The sequence below is a fragment of the Prionailurus bengalensis genome, chromosome B2 (assembly GCF_016509475.1).
Source record: "Prionailurus bengalensis isolate Pbe53 chromosome B2, Fcat_Pben_1.1_paternal_pri, whole genome shotgun sequence".
In the NCBI taxonomy this organism is placed as follows: Eukaryota; Metazoa; Chordata; class Mammalia; order Carnivora; family Felidae; genus Prionailurus; species Prionailurus bengalensis.
Window position 1 is genome coordinate 139,880,904 of NC_057349.1, and position 15,718 is coordinate 139,896,621.

General features: G+C 39.1%; 1 protein-coding gene across 1 annotated transcript in view; it reads right to left on the reverse strand.

The window, feature by feature from the left end:
• Nucleotides 1–15,718, reverse strand: part of TFB1M (transcription factor B1, mitochondrial) — a 66,156-nt gene that overhangs the window by 38,908 nt on the left and 11,530 nt on the right. The window contains exons 3-4 of the mRNA XM_043592655.1: nt 8,466–8,574; nt 6,978–7,129 (exon numbers count right to left, since the gene is read on the reverse strand). Of these exons, the coding sequence (XP_043448590.1) occupies nt 6,978–7,129; nt 8,466–8,574 (261 nt within the window). The remainder of the gene's footprint in view (nt 1–6,977; nt 7,130–8,465; nt 8,575–15,718) is intronic.

Here is a 15,718-nt window from a genome sequence, read left to right on the forward strand (position 1 = left end):
CTGAGCCACCCAGGCTCCCATTTTGTTTTGTTTAAAAAAAAAATGTTTTTTTCATGTTTATTTATTTCTGAGACAGAGAGAGTCAGAGTGCGAGCAGGGGAAGGCAAAGAGAGAGAGGGAGACACAGAATCTGAAGCAGGCTCCAGGCTCTGAGCTGTCAGCACACAGCCTGACCCGGGGGTGAACTCACAAACCATGACCTGAGCCGAAGTCAGTCGCTCAACTGACTGAGCCATCCAGGCGCCTTTTTTTTTTTTTTAAATTTTTTTTAATGTTTACTTATTTCTGAGACAGAGAGAGACAGAGTTGTTTTGTTTTGTAAAATGGATGACATTAGAGTAGGTTTCCTTTTTGATCGTAGTAATACAGTAAAGAGGGAGTAATCAGTGATGGAAGAGAAAGAAGGTAATAGTTATAAATCATGATTTTAAGATTCTGACAGGTCAATAATTAAATAAAAGTCTCTGAAATTGTATGAAAAACTTCCAGCAAAAGCTCCTTAATTCGGTTTTAAATTCCTTAATTTTGAATAGTTCTGTGAAGATTTCTGGTGTTTTGTTAGCTGCTTCTCATCACTTGTTTTTAAGCATTTAATTTTGAGTTTACATGTACCCAGAATTCTGCTTGCTCAGTTTAACTTTCCTCATAATTTATACATGTCATAGATACTGAATCTGTGTCCATGTGAATATTATTCTGTTGTGATTAGAAGATCAAGTTTTGGGAGCCGGACTTGCTTGGCCTAAGTCCCAGCTCTGCTACTTGGTAGCTGTGTGGTCTTGAAGAAGCTAATTAAAATCTCTGAGCTTCAGTATCCTTTCCTATCAAAAGTTAGTAAGTCGCAAGGATGAAAGGTTCAGCACAGGGAATACAGTCGGTGGTGTAATACCTTGTGTGCTGACAGATGGCAGCTACTCTTGGGGCAAACACAGCACAACGTGCACAGTTGCTGAATCCCTACGTTGTACACCCGAAACTAACTTTGCGTGTCAATGTCAATTAAAAAATACTATTTCATTAGCTTGCTTTGAGGCTTAAATAAGAAAACGTACCTAAAGTGGCATCCATTCCATAGCAGACATTCCATAAGTAAGAGCCGATATTATTATTATCAGTACCATACAGGCAAATTAAAAGCAAAGTGAAAAATATCCATATAATTAAAAATTTACAACTGTAAAACTCAATAAATTGCCTAGTGAGTTAAATGACAGAAATTTCTTCTGAATCACTCAAGTAATCTTTGCTTTCATATAGCTTTCAAAAGGTATGCATTAAATATTTTATGGAACTAGACAGAGGCAGTGGTTGCCCAACAGTGTAAACGGACCACATTTGAGTAAGTCACGCACTACAAAAAAAAAATGTCTCCAGATACTGCCAAATGTCCCTGAATGGGGGGCTGGGGGCAAAATCGTCTCCACAGAGAACCACTATTCTCAAGTGGAACATGGGTAAAGAGAGAGGGAGAGATCTAAGGAATAGAATTCTTACACATGTGTAAATGCAGAGAAAGGCATCTAAAGAACAGAACTAATGTGACTACATTTTATATATATATGTGTTTTGTGTGTGTGTGTGTGTGTGTGTGTAATTCTCACATATGTATCTAATTCTCTCAGGGGAATTCTGATATTAAAAAGTTGTCTACAAAAAAACAAGTATGAAGCTGAATAAAATGTATGAAACGACACTTTGCATAAACTAAACAACAGCATTACGGGACTATGAGCACAGACACGGGAGAAAGAAGGTGAGAGGTGAGCCTTACAACTGAGCAGCTAACAGCCTGGAAGCCATACTCAGGCAGCAGCACAAGCAGGAGTAGAAACAGAGCCCTGTGGTCTGCCTGACGAGAGGAGACAGACGCCAGGCTCTGGGAGGCCAAGGCAGCCAGAACTTGTGAGGCACACTACTGGATACGTAAACATGCACACACACACACACACACACACACACACACACACAGACAGAGACAGACAGGGGGCATGGGAGACAGGAAAGGGGAGGGTGCTCCTGAGATATGCAAAGGGATCCCTTCAAGTCTCTGACAGAGCATCGATCTAGAAGTGCATGAGGTTGGGAGGCTGGAGAAAGTAGCATCAGAAAGTGGGACAAATGGAGGTCACACAGGGCTAGAGATAGTCTGTACACCCAACAGCCAAGTAAAGAGCTCTTGAAATACACGGGGTACTGGGTGGATTCCTCAGAAAGGTTGGGACTTAATAGTGTGACTTTAATTAGCCTCAGATTAAAGGCTGCTATAGACTTGTCATAAGCAAGCTTAAAAGCAAGCTCTAAACCAATATGCACGTGACTCATCTTTGTGCCAGAACAAAACCCACCACTCAGGCCAATACAACAAAATCCAGCCCTCCACAAGATTAAACAAAACAAAACCTCACAATATCTAGCATCTGGCCAAAAATTACCAGGCTTGTGGGGCGACCGGGTGGCTCAGTCAGTTAAGCATCCGACTTCAGCTCACGTCATGATCTCATGGGTTCGAGAGTTTGAGCTCTACATCAGGCTCAGTGCTGACAGCTCAGAGCCTAAAGCCTGCTTTGAAATCTGCATGTCCCTCTCTCTCTCTCTGCTCCTCTTCTGCTTGTGTGCTCTCTCAAAATTAAATAAATATTAAAAATAATAAAAATTACCAGGCTTGCAAAGAAGCAGAAAAGTAGGACCCACAGAAAGAGGGAGGGGGGAAAAAGCAAATGGTAAAATGATACAGAAATGACAGAGGTAGTGAAATTAATAAGCAAAGGTCTTACAACAGCTATTATAAATATTATACATATGTAAAGATGCCAAGGAAAGCATGAACATAATGAAGTAAGGGAAAATACAAGACCCAAATGGAACTTCTAGAAGTAAAACTACAATATCCAAAATGAAAACTGACTAAAATTAACAACAGAGTAGCCACTGCACAACAGAGTAGGGAATCTGAAGATACAGTAACTGGAAACTTTTTTTTTTTTATATTGTTGGTGTTTCGAAGTATATGTGTTTGTGACAGTTACAACGTATCAAGAGTTCTACGGAAGCTGTTCTGCAAAATATTACATACTATACAAACTATTCAAGTCAGACAGCACCATTTTTTCAGTGTCTTTTCCACTGAGAAGAATCCTATTCAGCACACTTCTGAGGTGGTGCATACAGAGCAAGCTTTGTTTTTGTTCTTTATTTTCTTCTACAATAGCTTCCTATTTCTCTTTCATTTCTGTCGATTCTAGGTGAGGCAGTTCTATTTCTGGATTTTCTAGGGGCAGCAGCTCCTAAGTGATGCTTTAAAAACGCACAGCACGGGGCGCCTGGGTGGCTCGGTCGGTTAAGCATCCGACTTCGGCTCAGGTCATGATCTCACGGTCCGTGAGTTCGAGCCCCGCGTCGGGCTCTGTGCTGACAGCTCTGAGCCTGGAGCCTGTTTCAGATTCTGTGTCTCCCTCGCTCTCTGCCCCTCCCCTGTTCATGCTCTGTCTCTGTCTCAAAAATAAATAAACGTTAAAAAAAAATGTATTAAAAACGCACAGCACTATTAGGTTTCTCCGGTTCTTCATAGAAGGCTGCCAATACCCCGGTCAGTGTGTCCACACCCCCGACTTCTCCAGGCACCTTTAGGACTGCTCGTGCTTTGAGACGGTGCCTTTGTTAAGGCGCCACAGGGACAGTGACAGCAGGGTGGCCGGTGGGCTCTAGGAACTGGAATTTTTATGTGTGAATTATTTTTTTTTATTACGTACAGTGAATTATTAAATTGCTTCAATATCCAAGCATTCACTAAATAATCTTTTTTTCTTTTTTCCTTTGCTGACACAGGATACAATCGTTATCAAATATGAAGTTGTCTGATTCTGGCTTTTTTTTTTTTTTTTTTTTTTTTTTTTTTTTTAATTTTCTTAATGTTCGTTTACCTTTGAGAGAGAGACAGACACAGAACTCGAAGCAGGCTCCAGGCTCTGAGCTATCAGCACAGAGCCCAACGCGGGGCTTGAACCCACGGACCGCGAGATCGTGACCTGAGCCAAAGTCAGACATTCAACCGACGGAGCCAGCCAGGCGCCCCTGATTCTGCGCCTTCTAATGTAGCCATCACTCCGTCTCATAATGAGTCGCAGTGCCTCAGTTCTTGGAGTTTACAACACATTTTAACATGTGATAGGCCAGGCTTCTCTCATCACTCCTCTTTCTTTCGAAATTTCCTTTCCGTTCTCGCAGGTCCACCCAAGATGATCCCGGGGACTTCACTCACTACATTTCAAGATGTTACTGAAAAAACATAATTTGGAAAAATGAAGCAGCTTTATAATACTCATTTTTTTTTTCTTCCAGGGTTCTATTTCTCCTGATGTAGCTCAGTGATCTTCTGAGACTCTCAGTAAAGTTCTGTGATTTTTTTTATACAGGCCCCTCTTTTTTCCTTCGGTTTCCAGAATAAATAATTATATATTTCCAATAACATTTTTACTTGTCTTTCTAACAGTGATATATTTTGTTTGCTTCAATCCTTCCTGTATTTGATTTTCTATTTATCACTAATTCAACCCCACACTCTCCCCAACTTACCTATTCTTTCAGTATATGCAAACATGATAGGTGTCTTATCAAATTCTTTGTGCTACTCTGAGGTGAACTGAATGTTCTTCTGAGGATTCCACGCTCTGTCTTCTATAACACTGGGCCTTCTGTGTCCTAAATTCATACAGTCGTTCTTCTTGGGGTCTCTCATCAGACCAGTGTGATAGAGGCTTTGTCATTATGTCAGAGGTGTTGGTAGAGGTCAGTGAAGAAGTGCTAAGTTCACTGGGGTCATGTATGAAAAACAGGAAAAGTGGCTTCTATTTTCACCCCACACAAAAATCAATCCCAAGTGGATTACAGATATAAATGTGAAAAGTAAAACAATAAAAGATTCTAGAAGATAACACAGAAGAATATCCTCATGATATCAAGATATAAAGAGTTCTTCAATAAGACACAAAAGCACTAACCATAAATTTACAATTAAAAGCATCTGGTCTTTAAAGGATACCGTAAAGACCATAACATGCCTAAGAGGAGAAGAAGAAATTCGTGACACACTTAATAAAAGACTAGTACGAAGACCATTTTTGAACTCCTCCAAATATAGGAGAATAAGACCAAGCAATCCAACAGAAAAATAAGCAAAGGGCAAGTACTTCACAAAAAAGACGCTATCTCAAAGGTCCATAAACATGCAAAATGGTGCTTAGTTTTTTAAAAAAAAGTTCATTCTGAGAGAGAGAGAGAGAGAGAGACAGAGAGAGACAGAGAGAGAGAGAGAGAGAGGCAGGGAGAGAGGGAGAGAGAGAGAGAGAGAGGGAGAGAGAAAGAGAGGGAGAGAGAGAGAGAGAGGAAGAGAAAGAGAGAGAGAGAGAGAGACAACGCATGTGCAAAAGTGAGGGAGGGACAGCAGGAGAGGGAGAGAGAGAGAAACCCAAGCAGGCTCTGCACTGAGCACACGGCTTGGCTTGATCTTGACCATGAGATCATGACCTGAGCCAGTATCAAGAGTTGGACGCTTAACCGACTGTGACACTCAGGTGACCCCGGCGCTCAATTTGATTAAAAACTTAGCAAAAGACAAAATAAAACCACAAAACACACCATTCAGCTCTGATTAACAGAAAGTACAAGTCTGGCAATATCAAGTACTGGCAAGGATATGAAGCAAAATGAACTCACACACACTGCTGGTGGGAATATAAACAGGCACGATGACTTCAGAAAGCAAATTAGCATTATTCAGCCAAAGTGAAGATTGGGGGAACTTAAGATCCAGCATGGCCACTTCTGGATATATTCTCTAGGGAAAGCCTGCTTACGTGCTCCGGCTGACATAAATAGAAGAATCTCCATGACAGCTTTGTTCGTAAAAACACTGGAACAGGATTCCAAAAGAGGAGAATGGGCAGATAAATTATGACTTAGTCAAAGAGTGGGTAGTGTATAACTACGCAAATAAACTACAGCTATGAGCAGCATAAGTGAATGAGGAAAAAAGAAGTACATAGTGCATGAATCCATTTGCGTAAGTTCAAAAATGGAGAAAACTAAAGTATATTAATTATACAGATAAGAATCTATGTGACACACTAAACAGGGAATAGTAAGTTCCAAATTCATGGTACTGATTACTTTGGTGGCAGGTGGAAAACCAGAGACACAATCAGAATGAGGCATACAAGAGGGTGTCAACGATGTTGGGAGTTTAACTATTGAGTTGAGTGGGAGGGATTCAGGTGTTCTTTTTATTAGGCCATACAAATCCATCACATACTCTTCTGTATTTGTAAGTCATAATAAAAAATTAAAAAAAAAAAACAAAACACTTGTAGTCTGCAGATCCCCTCATTAAACCTCTGCAGCACAAAACCTTCCCTTGCTTATTACCACGTAGGATTATTTTCTAGGGAGTGACCTGGGAACACTCCCGCCATGGGAATGCAGGCATAGCAGGCCCAGCGGAAGTAGGGGATTAAGTGAAAGTCTATGTACTGCATAATCAGACACCAACCCCCTTCCCTTTCTCCAAACCGACTGATTACCGCATTCTTCACCATCTCATGAAGTTCAATGTATCAACTTTAACCGATCACAGGCCAATCCCTATGTATTATTGTATCAGCAGCAGCCCACAGATCACGTCTCTCACTGTTCTATGGCCCTACTGTGTCCCTGTAGGTACGACACGGCCTTCCTGGCTGGCAGCACAGCACTCGTGTTCTCCACGGAGAGCTCAGAGCAGTCACACCCGTCATCATCATGAGATGCTTAACTTTTGGTTGAGCTGGTGTTGGTGTGTATGTGTAATGGAGCATTAACTTAGAAAACACAGTCTGTCACAAAAATGCAGTATTACTTTGTTTTGGAATTCGAAGAGCCAAAAACAAAACAAAACAAAACAAAACAAAACAAAACAAAACAAAAAAACCACGGTCAGAACTTACCTCTGCCACTTCCTTTTGAAAAGTCAATGTCATCTGGGTTCTGCCATAAACAAAAGGTCCATCTTTACAAGAAACATTTTCAAGCCACTTGATAATCAGTGGAGTTGATACGCTAAAAGGCAGATTTCCAATAATATGTACATTTGGAGGATCTGGTTAGCAGGAGGAAAAAACAACTTGTAACGATTTCATCAAAGTATTCTGAATGCTATTTTGGTTAAGAATAAAAGTCAAACTGGGTACGAACAGCGTCAAACAAAAATACATGAACCGACACAGCTAAATATTTTTCAGTCCATTTATTCTTCAAAAGCAATGGTTCCTCATCGTCAGCTTTGAATTATTAAGAAAAACATTCTACCTTAATTAGTGTTCAAAGTCCTCAGGTTTCCCGGCTTAGGAAAACTATGAAAGAGACCGGATTTGAGGGAAAAGGTAATCTGATCCGGACGTGAGGAGGTCAAAGTGCCTATGGGGCACCCAGGTGAAGCTGTCAGAGGATCAGATGCCCAGGAAGGGGGTACAGGCTGCACAGACAGATGGAAGTGTCTGCAGCACACACGTGGTAAGTGTAACCACAGGAGCAGAGCAATTCCGGCCAATCTGGAGCACAAGAGCAGGTGCTCAAGAAGAAAGATCTCAGGAACAACATCTAAGAGGTAGCTGGAAAAAGAACCACCTGCAAGGAACAGCTAGAGAAAGTCATACAATGTAAAAGGGAAAACGGGAGGACCTGGTGTCAGGGAAGACACGAGCAGAGAAAACATCAGGAAGAGCAGGTAACACTCAAATGAATGCCTGAGAACTCCGTCAGATAAGGTTTGAGAGAGGAAATCAGGAGGTCACTCGACTCCGGTGTGACAGGGGCCGGACCGGAGACCTGAAGGCAGTGTGTTCAGAGGAGAGCCGGAAGGCGGAGGCAGGCAGTGGCCACCTCTCAGAAGGAGCCCTGCGGTGCTGCGGCCACACACGCGGAAGCGGTCACGCCAGTAGTACGTGTTCTCAAGGGCTTTCTAGGCAGGTAACACACCCCATCTATCTCCGGATTCCAAAGAGTTGGCACACAGCGGGGACCCACCCGACTGTCTAAAAAATGAGGACCCTTGGCTGGCCATGGAATGCGAGACGCTGGTAACTGGGTGTGGCTTCGTTTACTGAAACACTTCTTTTTTTCACCTTTTGGAAAAAGGAACACTTCCTAGTTTATCCCATCATTACATGGTGTCATAAAAATAGCAAGCTTATTTGAGGAGAACCCTAAACATTTGAAAAATAGAAGACAAATAAAATTGAAGACAAAGTAATTAGAGTTATCATTTTGGAAAAGAGTAGAAAAGCAGAAAAAATTATAATGCACACTACGTATTCAATTCTGTTTTTATAATATTTAATATAAATGCGTAATGTTTGTAATGTATAATAGCATTAAATATTTGTACTATAAATAATTATAAAAGAAAATAAGAAAACCAACCCCAAATCACTTACCATCTTCCCACCGTCTTTTAAGACTTTCTGGAAAAGCCCTTTCTATCTTATATGTCAACACATCACCATGGACAATTCTCAGTTTTCCAGGTGCTGCATCGGAAAGCATCTAGTTTACAAAAAGATCAATAAAATGAGTTCATACTTTGGAGAAGAGTGAAACACACACTCTCTCTCTCATTCTCTCTCTCTTTCTCTCTCTACACACACACACACACACACACACATATATCCCCTGCACCCAACATAAAACTTGATTCTTCATGGTTTAAAAAACAACCACCACCACCCAGATGCAGTCCCCTGAAGCTTAGGAAGTTTAAGAGCAGGAGCGAGTACATGTATCACTAACATCCCTTCTAAAGGAGATTTATAAGGAAGAGGTGACCTTCTTTCCACATCAGGTATCACCTCAAGAGGCTCAGACACCCTTGGCTCCAAGTTAGGAACTTTTGCCCTGAGCACCCCTTGGTGCTGCTGATTCTCTCTCCTAACCTTCTTCTTGCCTAATTCTGGCCACTGGTAGGAAGGATGAAAGAAACACCATAGAAGCCAGAGAAGAGACCCCGGACCAAGGCACCTACTTCGTAGATTACTCCTGCCTTTGGGTAAATGCCGTGCCTTGCACATGCTTCTTTACGGCATTATGACCTACTATCTCGTAAGTGTGCATAGAGAGGTTTCTTCTCCCTGTGATAACATATGCTCCTTAAGGGTAGCACCCGTTTCCCATCTATCTTAATGTCCCCTGCAGCCACAAAGTGCATAGTAGGTGCTTCACATTTTTTGATAAGTGAATAAGCGAACGATCAACTATAAAACGGGAAAACTTCTCCTCCCAGCCTGAGATTTGAGATTCCCAAAATTTGTAAAGTCAAGAAACTTGCGAAAAATTATTTCACTGATAAATCAGGTAGAATTATACAAGTAACACTTCAAAAATACAGCGCTGAAATGCTTAAACTGGTAAGAAGCTAAACATTTCAGTTTGGGAATCATCTAGTCTGGTATATTTAGTCATGGTAGTTTAGCAAAAAAAAATTGTGTATCTCCAATACTATTGTACTTATAGATTATTTTAAATTACCAAATTTGCTAAAACTTAATCTGATGAGTTCCAGACAATAAATCATGGAAAACATAGGAACTCCAACATACTATGAATAAAAAAGGAGGTAACTCTCTTTGGGACAGGCTCTTATTGCATAAAAACTATGCATTTAATGACCGCATTTACCATTAGTGAAGAATATTAGTTGTTTTCTAGAATTCTGCTTCACATAATTAAGACAAAACAAATTTGCATACCAAAAACAAAGAAGAACTAAAAGCTTATGCTTCATGATCGTATATATAGAAAGTAATAAATTAGTAATTAAGACTAAAACAAAACAAAACCATGTGAACTTAGATCTTATGCTCTGATAACCACATTTGAAATGTTAATTTTTTAACATTTAACTGATACACACTCAGCTGCATACCAGAAAACTGGTGTAACACACGTTAACCTTCCTTTCCTAGGTTTAAAGTTGTTTTGCTAGCCTATTTCTTTAGGATTGCCCTTCAGACTTAAGTCTCAGCCAATGACAAAGCAAATCCTCCCAAGACTACTCTGTAGCTCGATCTTCCCCTTTCAGACTCCCCACTGAGGAAGAAATGAATACTGGTGACCATAGCTTTCTGTGAAAGCCTTGAAGCAATTATGGGGGGGAAAAACGCCATACAAACTGAAACGATAGTATGAATGATTACAGACAGTAGCCACTTAAACACCTAATGATATTCAGCAATGACACACATTTTCTTACCAACCACTAATAGCGAATGATGTTTTCATGACCATGACAGTATTTGGGGGATGGCGGAGAGGTGGGAAAGATCACCAGTACAGCCAGAAGAGCACCCCTGTTTTACACTTTAAAACCTGACGGTGTTAGCTCGTAATGTGCTCAAAGCACAGCTGACTACAAATGCAGGCACCCGATTATAGTCAAATGAGTATTTTTACAGACACTCGTAAGTTGTTCCATCATTTTTATTTTAGTTTTTAATGCCATATCCTTCCAAAATGAGATTTAAGTCAGTTTAGAGTAAAAGGCATTCATTAGATAAGGCTGTAAAAGAAGAAACAGAAAACCAAACAATGAAAGAAGCAGGTATGTAAATCCTACAGGTGTTAGCTCTGACAATTTATACACTGAATTATAGAATTTTTACTCTCTACTGGAAATAATTATACTAAGTCTCCAGGAGAGAAAATGTTTGTTTTTTTTCTTCCTAGCATTAAGTTTTGTGAGGGGTATATGGAACAAAATAATAGAGAATGCCTTTAACAAAAATGAGGAAACAAATGCAGGAGTATTCTTCATATGGTCACTTAAAAAATCTCTCGAAGTCAAGGTTTTAGAGATAGCTTTTCTGCAGGGGGCAAGCACCTAAGGTCCACCTAGGTAATTTGTTGGTGATCTTATTTGATGAGGAAATTTTTTTTTAAGTTTATTTATATTTACTTTGAGAGAGACAGAGAGAGAGCACACATTCAGGGGAGGGGCAGAAAGAGTGGGACAGAGGATCCAAAGTGGGCTCGGTCCCGACAGAAGAGACACCGATGCGGGGCTCGAACTCAAGAACCAGAAGATTATGACCTGAGCTGAAGTCGGATGCTTAACCAACTGAGCCACCTAGGTGCCCCTGATGAGGAAATAATTTATGTGACTTTTGGAACTTATGCACAACTAGAGATTCCTTGAGAACAAAGAACTATATTGAATGAATGGCCATTTGGTATGTTTTATGCCACCTCTCATGGTGGGTGAGGGACTCCTGGCAGCCAGCATTGTAGAGTGAGTTAAAGCATTAATTACACAGCCTGGTGATATTACCTTCTTCCTGACCTGTTACATAGTAGGAACCCAAACACTGTTGAAATAAGTGCTAGGCAAACTGTTAGGAAAACTATATGAGAATGAAGGAATCTATAATACAGAATGATAGGTGAAAAACAATTTTTATTCCTCTGTAGAACACACAGAAAAGACTAATGCTATTATTCAAAAGGAATTTAAGATAATGTTATAATAGACATTTTTTTTTTTTAAGGAAGAAGATGACAGCATGACTTCAAAAAGTCTCGTTTTATTTTTTAAACAGGACCAAAACATGCATGGCAGAAACTCATGTACTCAGTCTCATCAAGATTTAGAGATTTAATAAACTTTATATTCAAACAGTGCTTACTCCTTTCAGCGTTAACATTTCTTAAAGAGAAACTTCTCCAGTAGCCTATCTTTTTCTTGTCTGATTGCTATGGCTAAGATTTCCAGCATTATGTTGAATAAAAATGGAGACAATGGACATCCTTGTCTTGTTCCAGATCTCAGAGGAAAAGCTGTGAGTTTTTCACAATTTAGTACATCATTGGCTATGGATTTTTCATAATATGGCCTTTATGATGTTGAGATATGTTCCCTCTAAATCTACTGTGTTGAGTTTTTATCATGAATGGACATTGTACTTTGTCAAATGCTTTTTCTGCATCTATTGAAATGATCATATGGTTTTTATTCTTTCTATTAATGTGATGTATCACATTGATTGATTTATAAATATTGGACTACTCTTGCATTCCTAGAATAAATCCCACTTGATCATGGTGAATGATTTTCTGATGAATAATGAAGTAGCAGAAAGAAAAGTTAAGGAAACAATCCCATTTACAACTGTACCAAAAATAACAAAATTCCTAGGAATAAACTTAACCAAAGAAACAAAAGACCCATACTCCAAAAACTATGTAACCCCGATGAAAAACATTAAAGATGACACAAATGGAAAGATATTCCATACTCCTGCATTGGAAGAGACAACATGGTTAAAATGTTCACACTACTTAAAGCAACCTACAGATTCAACGCACCCCTATCAAAATATGAACATTTTCACAGAACTAGTACATATTACCCTAAAATTTGTATGGAACCAAAAAGACCCCAAATAGCCAAAGCAATCTTGAAAAAGAACAAACCTGGAGGTATCACAACCACAGATATCAAGATATACTAAAAAGCTACAGTAACCAAAACAGTACAGTACTGGCAAAAAAAAAACAAAAAACAAAAAACAAGACACATGGATCAATGGGGCAGAACTGAGAGCCCAGAAATGAAACCAAGTTTGAAAGGTCAATTAACCTTTGACAAAGGGGCAGGGATACAGTGGGAAAAAAACATGGTCTCCTCAACAAATGTGCTGGGAAAACTGGACAGCTACATGCAAAAGAATAAAACTTGACCACTTTTTTACACCATACACAAAAATAAAATGGATTAAAGACCTAAATGTGAGACCTGAAATCACAAAACTACTAGAAGAAAACACAGGCAGTAATTCTTTTGACATTGGCCATTTAAAAAAAAAAAAAAAAAATTCCAGATACATCTCCTCAGGCAAGGGAAGCCAAAGCAAAATTAAACTACTGGGACTAACCAAAATAAAAAGTTTTCTCACAGTGAAAGAAACCATCAACAAAACACAAAGGCAACCTACTGAATGGGAGAAGATATTTGCAAATGATAGATCTGATATGGGGTTAATATCCAAAATATATAAAGAACTTCTACAACTCAACACACAAAAAACAATTCTACTGAAAAATGGAAAAATGTCTTTTTCCACAGACAAGATACAGATGGCCAACAGACACATAAAAAGATGCTCAACATCACTAATCAGAGAAATGCAAATCAAAACCACAATGAGATATCACTTTATACCCATCAGAATGGCTAAAATAAAAACCACAAGAAATAACAAATGATGGCATGGTGGAGAAAAAGGAAATCCTTGTGCACTGTTGGTGGGAATGCAAATTGGCACGGCCACTGTGGAAAACAGTATGGAGGTTTCTCAAAAACTTAAAAATACAATTTCTATATGACCCAGTAATTCCACTACTGGGTATTCACCCCCCAAAAACTAAAACAGTATTTTGAAAAGACATATGCACCCCTATGTTTTCTGCAGCATTATTTACGATAGCCAAGATATGAAAGCAACCCGTGTCCATGGACAGATGAATGGATAAAGAAGATGTGGTGTATATATATACGACTGAGTATTATTGAGGCATCAAAAAGAATGAAATCTTGCCATCCGCAGCAACACAGATGGACCCAGACGATAGAATGTTAAGTAAAATAAGTCAAAGAAAAACAAATACCATATGATTTCCCTCATTTCTGGAATTTAAGAAACAAAACAAATAGAAAAGAGGCAAATAGAAAAATTCTTGAATACAGAGAAATAACTAGCGGTTCCAGAGGGGAGTTGGGTGGGGGAATGGGTGAAACAGACAAGGAGGATTAAGAGTAAACTTATCTTGAGGAGCGTGGTAACATAACGAACTGTTGATCATTGCACTGTACACTTGAAACTAGCACAACACTGTGTTAATTATACTTCAATAAAAAAAAATTTGTGAAAAATAAACAGAAAAAGTTACAGAGGGAAATCTTGCTATACAATATCACAAAATTCTCTTCCTTAAGCCAAGAACAATGAACCCAATTTCACCCTTTTCTTGACTAGGGGTCATTGTTGCCTGTAGAGTAATGGCGTCAGTGGTTATGATCCCTTACTACTGCGCTTTTTTTCAGTTTTATGTTTGCTTTTTATAGCTTTTCTGCCACAGTAATAACTGTCACTTCTTGCTATTGTCAGTGGGTCTGCTTCTAGCATTGATCTACTTCCAGTGTGTAGTGGACTAGGAAGTCACTTTGGTTGTAAGCCACCTTTTACTTATTTGTTGAGTTTTGATTAACTATGGCTGTAGCCATATCTTAAAGATAAATTACATGTGTGAAGTATGTAATCATGCCACGACAGAAAGTCAGGCCATCTTCCCTTTTGTAAAATTTGCTAGAGATGAAAGAATTTAAAATTTTACGGTCTCTGATGAAAAACAGCTCTTTTTGCCAGGATGACTAAACTACAGATCCCTTTATAAGATGGCAGAGAAGGGGAATAATTATAATAGCAACCACTTACTGGCTACTGGCAATATGCTAGGCTCTATATGCCCATCTCTTTACATAAATTTCTTACCATCCTTGTAATGATCACAAACAATAACTATTATCCTCATGCTGCAGATGAGAAAGCTGAAGCTAAAACAGGTTCACAACAGCAAGCTCAAGATCAAAAGCTACTAAGTGCCTTATCTGAGATCTGACATCAGCCAATTTGTTTCTCAATTCTGTGAACTTTCCATCCTACCTATCAGGTAGAAACAATCACTGTTTACCTATTATAAAACCCAGAGGCAATATTAACAATAATCATGACTTCCTATCTCCAAAGTTCCACAAAATAAACACACAATGATTAAGAAGAATCCTAGAGCTTCTTACTCTGGCTAAGATGGAGAACAGAAGACCAGATAGTCTCTTCTGGCTTAAACAGATAAAAAATAGACGAAACTACAGTTTTGAGACACTGGACAGCAGGAAAGCAGGAAATTCTGCAGATCCAAGAATCTCAAGGACTCTCACACAAAAGAAACACGAAGAAAAGGACACTAAGGTGCACCGTGATGAAACTGTTCAAAACCAGTGAGAAATCTTAAAAGCAACCACGGAAAAAAGGCAGAGGAGCAAAGATAAGAATGACAACAGATTTCTGGTCAGAAACAATGCAAGTGAGAAGACCGTGGAGCCACGTTTTTAGAGTACTAAAAGAAAACAATTGCCAGTATGTTTTTCAACAACAAAGGCAAAATAAAATACTTCTTCAGACATACAAACACTGAAAGTTCCACAAAACTTACAAAAAATGCTGAAGAAAGTCTTTCAGGTAGACAGATAATAATACTAAGTGGACATACTGATGAGGAGCACTCAGAACAGTAACCATATGGGTAAATATGTAACAATTCTTCTTATTATAGTTGACCCTTTAACAACAGGGTCTGAACTGCACTGGTCCATGTATATGCAGGTTTCTTACAGTACTACAAATGTATTTTCTCTTATGATTTTCTTAATATGATTAGGATAATAGGAATATGATTTTCTTCTCTCTAGATTATTTTACTGTAATAAACAGCACATAACACATGTAACATACAAAGAATGTGTTAAGTGATCGTTTATGTTATTGGTAAGGCTTCTGGTTAATAGTAGGCTTTAGTTAAATTTCTGGAGAGTACAAAGTAATACGTGGATTTTCAACTGTGCAGAGGTCAGTGCCCCTAA